Below are 10,539 nucleotides of genomic sequence, written 5' to 3'. Positions count from 1 at the left end.
ACCAGATCTGCAGAGTTACTACGGGTATCCCGTGCCCTTCTGACTTGGGCTGCCCCTCGCCTTACCAGCCTTCGGGCAATGCACCTACCAGGAGAATGGAACCATGTCGCAAATTTCCTGTCCCGTCACAAGCCTCCACCGGGGGAGTGGTGGCTTCATCCTGATGTAGTACAGAACATTTGGGGTCTCTTCGGCAGGGCAGAGGTGGATCTCTTTGCCTCGGAGATGTCGACCCACTGTCACACGTAGCCAGAGGGGCTTCTTTATGCCTTTACACCGTTCCCTCTGGTCTTGCCAACGCTTCTCAGAGTTCTTCAACAAGGCCACAGACTCTGGCTAGTATGGCCAGCCAGGATTTGGTTCTCCCTACTGCACAGACTCTGCTGCAGGACACCCTGGTGCCTCCCCGACAGGAGGGACCTGCTGTCGCAACTAGGAGGTCGGATTTGGCATCCCGATCCCAGCCGCCTCCAACTATGGGTCTGGCCGCTGGAGGGCCTGACCAGCTGCTGACTGGCTGCATAGAACCAGTCAGGAGAACTATCCTGAATGCCAGGGCACCATCTACCCGTCTGCCGTACGAAACAGGTAGAGGCTGTTTTCTGACTGGTGTGCAGTTTGGAACAAGGACCCAGTGCCGTGCCCCGTACCTGTTGTACTTGAGTTTCTGCAGTCCCTCCTAGATAAGGGCCAGTCTCCCTCTACCCTGAGGGTATACGTGGCCGCTCTTTCATGGCACCATGATAGGGTTGACAATGGCACAGTAGGGAGCCACACACTGGTGTCCCTCTTCCTAAAAGGGGCTCTACGATTGCATCCTCCGAACGCCCCGAAGGCCCCTACATGGGACCTACATTTGGTATTGGACACCCTATGCTTGCCTCCTTTTGAACCCCTGGCACGGGCAGAGCCGAGATGGCTGGCAACCAAAATGTTTTTTCTCCTTGCCATCACTTCAGCTAAAGGTGGAGGCGAGCTGCATGCCCTGTCGGTGAGTGAATCATGTCTGAGATGGAACTCAGATGGCTCGGGTGTTACTTTGTTGCCTAATACAGCGTTTCTCCCAAAGGTGCTGACACGCTCACATGTCAACCAGCCTATCCAGCTTGCGCAGTTTGACCCCCCATCGGGAGAGGAGAGGTCAAGGCTGCTTTGCCCAGTGCGGGCCCTCATAGCTTGTGTGGAAGCCACCGCTTGCATACGGCGGTCAGAGCAGCTCTTTATCAGTTATGGTGGGCCTAAGAAGGGCTGTGCCCTTTCAAAACAGCGCCTGTCCCACTGGATAGTGGAGGCCATTGCCTATGCATACAAGGCGAGCGACCGTGCTCTACCATCCAGAGTGAAGGGCCAATCTACCAGGAGTGTCTCCACTTCATGGGCAGCCCTGGGAGGTGTGCCTGTGGAGGATATATATGTGCTGTGGCCTCATAGGCATCACCGAGCACATTCATCAGACACTACAGAGTGAACGTTGCCACCCCTCACCCCACTGGGGAGGGTGCTTTGGCCAACTTCCTCTGCCTGAGCCATACGAGGTAGGTATTCCTCGTGACTCTTTTGGGACAAGTCATCCAGTGTTAAGCACTGCCTCTGGTGGTCAGTAAGAATGAAATAGAACGAAATTTACGAATGTAACTACGGTTCTATGAATCCTGGATGACCGCCAGAGTTCTTTGTCACTCGGAATCCCGTGAACTCGCGAGAAGATTCCGTAGGATTGATCTCAGGATGACACCGGAACTTATAGACGACGGAGGTCATCCGAGGTCACAGGTGACTTTGTTGATATAAATATTCAACCTGCGCATGCGCGAGACAGAAGACATCCAGTGTTAAGCACTGCCTCTAGCGGTCATCCAGGATTCATAGAACCGTAGTTACATCCGTAACTTTCGTTTTACTGCCTTCTGCCACAAAGCCACACTGAATGAATGAACTGAATGACCATTGATGATGTAACATTAAGGAAAGTATATAAGGTAAAGTGAAAGTATAAAGGTAAAGTGACAGTGTCAAAGTGATGACCTCAAGATTTCAAAGTTGTTATACTGTCTGCCAGATGCCGGCAGGCAGCTGAGTGGATGGGTTCCCTGATAATCCTGTTGGCGGTGTAACAGCCTTACCAGGCGGTGTTGTAGCCTTTCAGGAGTCTCTCAATGGTGCACCTGTAGAAGTTGCAAAGTATCCTCGAGTCCATGTTGAACCTCCTCAGCCTGCGGAGGAAGAAGAGCCAGGTCAGGGTGGAGGATGGGAAGGTGCCTATCCACACAGCCTGGGGTCTGACCCTCAGCAAGTTCAGGATCCAATTACAGAGGGTGGTGTTGAGCCTTAGGTCTCTGAGGCTACATCCACACTACTTCGTTTTCGTTTTAAAACTGAGTTTTAAAACAAAAACGATCTCCGTCCACACAGCGTTTCAGCATCGTTTTTGAAATAATCTCCGTCCAGACTAAAATGACTGAAAACGAATATCATGCGACTATTGACGTACACTGGACATGCCGGTGAGTGTCGATGTAAACAGGAAGTACATTGGTTGCTGAGTTAAAAAAGATACGACAGAATAATAAAGTAGTCTTTAATAATGAAAGGTTGTGTTTGATACTTAAGATCTTCTCTAAAATCTTCCTCTATGAACTCAAACAGACACAGTTCGTGGAAAGTTTTAGAACTTTTATTTTTCAGACTTAGTTACAACACTGCAGGTCTTGCTCTATCTCTCTCACATCAAATTTACTTTAAAATCAACACTTACCCATAAAAGTTGACTATGGTCCATAAATGTGGTCAACACGTCTCTCACTCGTTTCCTCAGTTTCATTGTTGCTCACTCGTAGCTCTGCTGGTGGCTGAAGTCTGTCTACTGGAGAGCATATACTGCTTTTTTTCCTTTACATTTTATCTGTGGACATCACAATAGTTGTGCAGAACAAAATAAGCATTAATAAGAAAAGGAGTCCTCCGTTTTGTGTCCATCACCCTCCCTAAAGCTGCTAACCTTGACTTCAGACGTCCGCACCGTAGGTCTGATACTGAGCTGTGAGCTGGACACGCCTCTCACTAATCGCTCCAACAACAGCTGCTTCCTCCGTAATAATGCAGACTTTAACTGGACAACAGCTAGTAAAAACAACAAGGTCAGCAAAGCCTGTAATCAGTTGTCCATGTTGAATTATCCTGGTAGTCAATCGGTAATCAATGTTGTTGTTTGCGATCTTCCGGGTAAGGGTCACGTGATAGGGGTGTCACAAATCAGGGAAGGACACGTCATGACTGCTATGAAACAATCAAGTGGTGAACGCAGGTGCGGGCGTCATCGTTTCCAAACTTATCCGTTTTCGACCGTCCACACGAATACACAACCCCGGCGTTTTCAAACTTATCCGTCCTCTGGAGTGTTTTCAAACTCCTCCGTTTTCGGTGCTCGAAAACTTCGGCGTGCTCAGTGTAAACGTAACAAAACATAAGCGTTTTCAAATGGAAACGAAGTAGTGGCCTGAGTTTGATGGATAGCTTGGAGGGTACTATGGTATTGAATACTGAGCTAAGTCTATGAATAGTATTTTCAAACCTGTTTCTGTCATCCAGGTGGAAGGAGCCGTGTGGATGGCTAAGATGATGGCGTTGTCTGTTGATCTGTTTGGCCTGTATGCAAATTGACCTGGTTCCAGGGAGGAAGGAGGTGATGAAGATTTTGACACCCTGCTCAAAGCACTTCATGATGGATGGAGTTTTACTGGGTGTAAGAAATTTGAGCGTAGAACTGTGTGTCTAGTAGATATAATAAAAGTGTTTAATAATTCACAATTAAGAATTCATAATTAGTCATAAACATAAGTGTTTTGGAAATGCATAATTAAGATAAGCATAAAGTGTTTTAGGATAAGCAGCTAGAAGTAGAATTTGAGACATGAAGCTTTTGCCAAAGTTGCAGAAGTTTAACGTTTATACTGAAGGATTATTATAGAAGGGATTAAGCAATAACTGACAATCTTTGAATGTGTTAGGAGCTCAGGGAAAGAGAGTCATGAAGACAGGCATTTACAGAAGTGCACAGGGAAGTTAGCTAATAGAAGTTGAGATAGACTGAAGGGGAGGAGTTGCGAAGGGATATGAGGGCGGGAGATAGAAAGTGTTTTTCTGCCTCTTTTTAGCGTGTGGTTGCCTGGGACGGCTGTGTCCTGGGACCAGAGGTAGTTTTTTCCAAAGTGGGTGTAGTGGCCATTTGTCGGCTAAATCAAACTTAAACAAATAATAATCAAACGCCACTGATGCACCGTGGTCGGTATCTTTACGCAGCCAGAAGAGAGTCAAATGTCCAAGCAGGATTCAATTTTGGTGTGTTTATTGAATAAATCAAATAAAACAAGCAAACAAACTAATTAACAAACTCCTGTCGTGCTGTCTCTCCTGTCCTGTGTAGCTGGTAAAAACTATACGCCCACCCCGGTGCATGCTGGTCCTACCTTTCTACTTGTTTAAATAGCAACAGGTGCCCACAGTAATTACCCAAAAAATAATAGAAACAAACAAATTACTATTAAAGAGAAAAATAATCTTAACATATGAAACATCTACAATAATTAAACAATACTACTTATAAATGAAATAACAAAATACAATATCAAATAAATAGCTCCAACATTCCGGCCCCTAATTGTGCATAATATCACAATTATTATTCTCAAACGAGCTATTCCTACAATAAACATGACCTAAAGCTAATCTTCTTCTTGACACCTACAACAAAAAGAAAGATTAGAGAGAGAGAGAGAAAGTAGAGGTCGAGAAAACATCAGTCCATGATGTTTTAGTCTGCTGCTTCCAAAAGCAGACAGAGCTTCGTCACCGGCCTCTCCAGAATGCTGGTCCTGGTTTGAAGTCGCACAGACCGCACCAGCCCCTTTGTATCTGGTCTTGCCTCCAAAACTTTTCCCATCATCCAAGATCCTCTTGGAGCTGTAGAGTCCGCAACAAGGACAATGTCTCCAGTAGTGAGGCTTCTTCTTGGCCTTGTCCACTTTTGTCTCTCTTGCATCATAGGCAGGTACTCAGAGATCCATCTCTTCCAGAAGAGTTCAGCCATGTACTGTACTTGCTTCCACCTTTTCTTGATGTATAGATCACTTTGAATGAATAGTCCTGGTGGCATGATTGGTTTGCCCTTTAACATTAGAATGTGGTTTGGTGTGAGAGCTTCAAGGTCATCTGGGTCATCTGAGACTTTTGTGATAGGTCTGTCATTTAGAATTGCTTCAACCTCACAGAAAATAGTCTGGAGCCCTTCATCGTCCAGAATTTGCTGTTGCAGAACTGAGGTGAGAACACCTTTCACTGAACGAATCAGGCGCTCCCAGATGCCGCCTTGATGGGAAGCTGCTGGGGTGTTAAAGTTCCATTTTATGCCATCCTGGACCAAAGCCCTTTGAATTTTGTCATGATTCAGAACAGCCAGACTTTCCTTCAGCTCCCGGTTGGCGCCAACAAAGTTTGTGCCATTATCCGACCTGATAGTGGAGACTGCACCTCGTCTACAGATGAACCTTCGTACTGCATTTATACAGGAGTCTGTGTCTAGTGTATATGCCACTTCCAAATGCACAGCACGACTGGTTAGACAGGTGAAAAGCACTCCATATCTCTTCAGAAGACTTCTTCCTCTTTTAACATTGATGGGCCCAAAATAGTCAACTCCAACATTTGTAAAAGGAGCTTTATCAGGCAACACTCTCTCCTCCGGCAAGTCTGCCATCTTCTGTTCACCAAGCTTTCCTCTGTTGCGTCTACAAACAACACAGTCAGATATGACTTTCCTGGCAGCGGAGTTTGCATTGATGATCCAGTACTTTTGCCGTGACCTTGACAGCATATGATTTCTTCCAGCATGTCCCAGCTGATGATGGATATGGCGCAAAATCAGCGTGGATACATGCAGGTCCTTGGACAAAATAACTGGATGTTTGGATTCTGCTGGCAGTGCTGCTTTACCCAGCCGACCACCAACTCTGAGAATTTCATCATCCATTACTGGGTCTAGTTTGTACAGCGGACTTTCTTTGTGGATGTTTTTAAAGCATCCTTTCAGTGAGGCAATTTCAGCTTTGAACTTGTGTCGTTGTACATATTGAATGATTGACTGCTCTGCCTTAGCAAGATCTTCAGGTGTTATTCTTTGTCCTTTGAGTGTGGCTTTAAAGCTTTGAACTTTTCTTTCCACTTCATGCTCCTGATTCTTCAGATCATCCTTTCTGAGGCCTGCAGAAGCACAAAACTCCTTTCTCTTCTGTCCCAATAACAAGAGACGTTCCTTGACCTTCAGAAACCAAGCCACAGATGTTTTTAGTTTAGTCCAAGATGAAAAATAGTAGATCAGGTGGTTGGTGGCATTTTCCAAATCCTTGATGATAGCATTTACCATTAAGTCCCTTTTGACCTCTGGGTCATCTGCAGAAATCACATCAAGATTCCCATCAAGTTTAGGCCACTCCTTCTTTGACTGATAGAGAAACTCAGGTCCACTTATCCATCTCCTGCCTTTCAGGAAATCCTTAGCTCTCATTCCTCTTGATGCTTCATCTGCTGGATTATCCTTGGAACCCACATATCTCCACTGATCTACATCTGCTGCTTCTCTGATGAAAGAGGTTCTGTTTGCCACAAAAGTGTGGAATCGTCTGGTTTCACTAGAGATATACTTAAGGACTGTTGTGCTGTCCGTCCAGAAGACTGACTTCTCCAGCTTGAGTTGCAACTCCTTCCGAAGCATTTTATCCACACAAACTGCAAGAACTGCGGCTGTGAGTTCCAGTCGAGGAATTGTGGTCTGCTTTAGTGGGGCAACTCTGGCCTTTCCCAAGAGAAATGCAACATGTACTCTATCATCAGTTTCCAATCTCACGTAAGACACAGTTCCATAGCCAACTTGACTGGCATCAGAAAAGTGGTGAAGTTGTGCTGTAGCAGGTTCTCCAAAGTCTCTGGGCTTAATACAGCGGTCAACTTTGAACTCAGACATCCTTTGCAGGTCCTCAAGCCAATTAGACCATTGTTCAGCGAAATAGTGGGAAATAGTGTCATCCCAACCCAAGTTTCTCCTACAAAGCTCCTGCAGTAACAGCTTGGCTGGCATGCTGAATGGGGCTAGAAATCCCAAAGGGTCATAAAGTGAGCTGACCACTGACAAAATGCCTCTTCTGGTGTTTGGCTCCTGTTGTAGTGATGTCCTGAACTTGAACTTGTCAGTTTCAATGCACCACTCTAGTCCTAGTGCTCGCTCCATTGGAAGTTGGTCTGTATCCAAATCCAGTTCCACCATTTCTTTTGGTCTTTTGTCCTCAGCGATTGACAGCAGCACTGTGCGGCTGTTGCTGATCCATCTTGAAAGATTGAATCCTCCTTTATGACAGAGCGCATTCAAATCTTTGATCATTTGCAGTGCCCCCTCCTCTGACGCCATGGATTTCAGGCAGTCATCCACATAAAAATTATGTTTGACTGTATTTGTCACTTCTGGAGGGAAATGTTGGACATTATCATCTGCAGTTCTCCTCAAAGCATAATTTGCACAACTTGGTGAGGATACAGCTCCAAACAGATGTACTTTCATCCGATACTCCAGTGGAGACTGCGCAGTGTCACCATCAGACCACCAGAGGAAGCGGAGAAAGTTGATGTGCTTTTCTGAGACACGAACTTGATGAAACATGGCTTGGATGTCGGCCATTACTGCAACGGGCTCTTGCCTAAATCGGACGAGGACTCCAATAAGAGTGTTAGTGAGATCAGGTCCCTGCAAGAGCTGGCAGTTCAGTGATGTCCCTTTAAAAGTTGCTCCACAATCAAAAACAACTCTTAGTTTGCCTTTTCTGGGATGATAGACTCCATGATGAGGGATATACCACACCTTTCCATCACTTTGTTCGAGTTGATCAGCAGGTACCATCTCAGCATATCCTTGAGTTATCATGTTGTTTAGGAATGCGGTATATTCCTCCTTAAATGGAACATTCTTGACAAATTTTCTTTTCAGGCTTCGGAGGCGCTGTTCTGCAACACAGCGATTGTTAGGCAAGACAGAATTTTCCTGTCTGAAAGGTAAGTCAATACAGTAATGGTCTCCAGTTAATACTGTTGTGTTGCTCATAACATTCATGAACTTGATGTCTTCTCTGGACATTTCAATCTGCTCCTCTGATGATCTCTCATTAAAGTCATGGTTATACTGTTTAACCAGCATTCCTTGCAGATGTTCCACAGAGATTCGGTTGGCTGTTACAGCAGGGCAGCCACTCTTACTCCTACTGCCGCGAAGTGGACCATTAATGACCCAACCAACTCTGGTTCTGACCGCATAAGGCCCTTCATCCTGGCTGTTTATCAGCTCCCAAGACTCCATCACTTTTGGAGCATCAGTTCCAATTAGTAGCTCAACACCTGCGTCAATGTCGTGGAGCTTAACATCCTTGAGGTAAGACCATTGATCAAGATCCTCCTCTCGTGGGACGTTGAGTGCAGAAACAGGCATGCTTCTTTGAGTTAAAACATCAGGTAACTCAATTAAATCGTTTGTGCTCATACCAGACACTTCAAGGCCTGACAGAATATGTGCATTTACGATCTTCTTTTGATTCATTGTTCTCAGCAGAATGCTAGTCCTTTTACCCTTCAAGTTCAGTTTTCTTGCCAAGTCCTCTGTACAGAATGTGCCGGAACTCCCTGGATCCAAGAAGGCATATGTCTGCACCGTTTTGTTACCTCTCTGGCTCTTGACTTCGACTGCGACAATAGAAAAGATGGAATTATCTTCATAACCAGCCCCGATATGGCCGCAGGTTTGAGACATGGTGGTTGAGACACTTGGAGGGCTCACAGACTGTTGGGCTTGTTGAAAGGTTGTTCTTTTGTCTTGCCACTCTATGTGAAGGACTCCTGGGTGCTTTTGGTGACACACATTGCAATCCAAGCGACTCCTGCAGTCTTTGCTTGTGTGGCCTACTTTCAGGCAACCAAAACAAATACCCTGTTCTTTGATAAAGTTAATTTTATCACGATGTCCTTTAACTTTAAACTGTGAGCATTTATCCAATGAGTGACAACTTTGTTTACAAAACAGACAGTTGTGAAGAGAGGAAGATGTCTTGTTTCCTGTGTACTGAGTGATGACTCCTTCTTTCACTGCAGTAACGTTGGTGGCAAAGCTGCTTCCTTTTTTCCTTTGCTTCAAGTAACTAACGTTGGAGACCTTCAAGTTGGTAGGTTGTGAGTCCTGAATGTTGGATCTGAGGCAATTCTGACTTGTTTTTCAATGAAAGCAACAAGATCCTCAAACAGTGCTCTCCGGCCACGTCGCTCTTGCAGATCACAAGCAACATTTCTCCACCGTTCCCTTAACTTATAAGGAAGTTTCAAGATGATGCTCCTCATATTAGATGGTAGGTCCAGTTCCTTCATATGCATCATTTGCTCTGTTAGATTTGAGCATCCTCGAAGAAACAGGGAAAATGATTGCAATGCTTTAAGATCTTCCTTTTTAACAGGCGTCCAGCTGAGAAGCTTTTCCATATACGTAGATGCAATTTTGTATTCGTTTCCAAAGTGCTCTGCGAGAAGACTTTTGGCTCTGTGGTATCCCTGATCTGAAGGTAGATGTTGACAACTGCACACCAAGTCTCTTGGCTGCCCCCTGGTGTATTGTTCGAGAAAGTGCAAACAGTCACTCCAATTAGTTGTCTTCTCCTCCACTCCATTTTCAAAAGCTCTGATAAAAGACCTGTACTGAAGAGGGTCTCCATCAAACACAGGAATGTTTCTTACAGGCAGGACAGAGCACAGATTTTGCTGGACCAGCAGAGCAGCGATGTCATTTTGTCTTTGCATCACATTTACAATGTCATTCTGATGGGGTTGAGGTTGCACAAGTCCTGCTTGACTTTCATTCACAGTTTGTGTTGTTTGACCTGGAGAATCAGTCTTTATGAGCATCTCATCAATTTGTGTGTTTGACCTTTGTTTAGGCCTAACAACCTGTGGTTGCATTATGGGATCAGACACAGAAATAACATCCTTTTCAACAGGAACAAAGGTGTAGGCATGGGGATTTAATAGTCTTGCTTCTTTGAACTTGTTCCTTTCAACATAAGAGTTCATTCCGTCTGAACATTTTGAGCCACGCTGGGATGAATTTATTTCCCAGACATGAAGCTTTGCACTTGTAGCTGCCAATTCCGTTTCAAGTTCCAATTGTTCCTTTTCTTTCTTCAACTTTTCCTCCTGAGCTTCGATTAGATGTTTCCTTTTTAGAGCAGCAACGCGCTCCATCAGAGCTGCCTTGTCAGCCTCAGCTCTAATGCGTGCAGATGATGTTGATGAAATCCGTGATAGCTGGGAATGTGTCTTTACAGAGTTCATCTTTACACTTAACACATTAGAAGCACTATCTTCAGGGTTTATTTCATCTGCAACACTTTGGTGGTCGAGAGAATCTTTATATGGCTGCACATATGGGTAACCCATTTCAGACAGCCAGCCTTTTACCTTTTC

General features: G+C 45.1%; 1 protein-coding gene across 1 annotated transcript in view; it reads left to right on the top strand.

Annotated features, from left to right (window-relative positions):
- Positions 1–341: 341 nt before the first annotated feature.
- LOC306789973 (peptidyl-glycine alpha-amidating monooxygenase-like) overlaps positions 342–10,539 on the top strand; it is a gene marked incomplete at both ends in the record, with an annotated part of 36,264 nt that continues 26,066 nt past the window's right edge. The window contains one exon of the mRNA XM_079286080.1: positions 342–588. Within this exon, the coding sequence (XP_079142206.1) occupies positions 342–588 (247 nt within the window). The remainder of the gene's footprint in view (positions 589–10,539) is intronic.

This window comes from Melanostigma gelatinosum (genome assembly GCF_949748355.1).
Source record: "Melanostigma gelatinosum genome assembly, chromosome: 16".
NCBI lineage: Eukaryota > Metazoa > Chordata > Actinopteri > Perciformes > Zoarcidae > Melanostigma > Melanostigma gelatinosum.
Note: the sequence above shows the minus strand (reverse complement) of the source record. Positions and strands in the feature narration are given on the sequence as shown.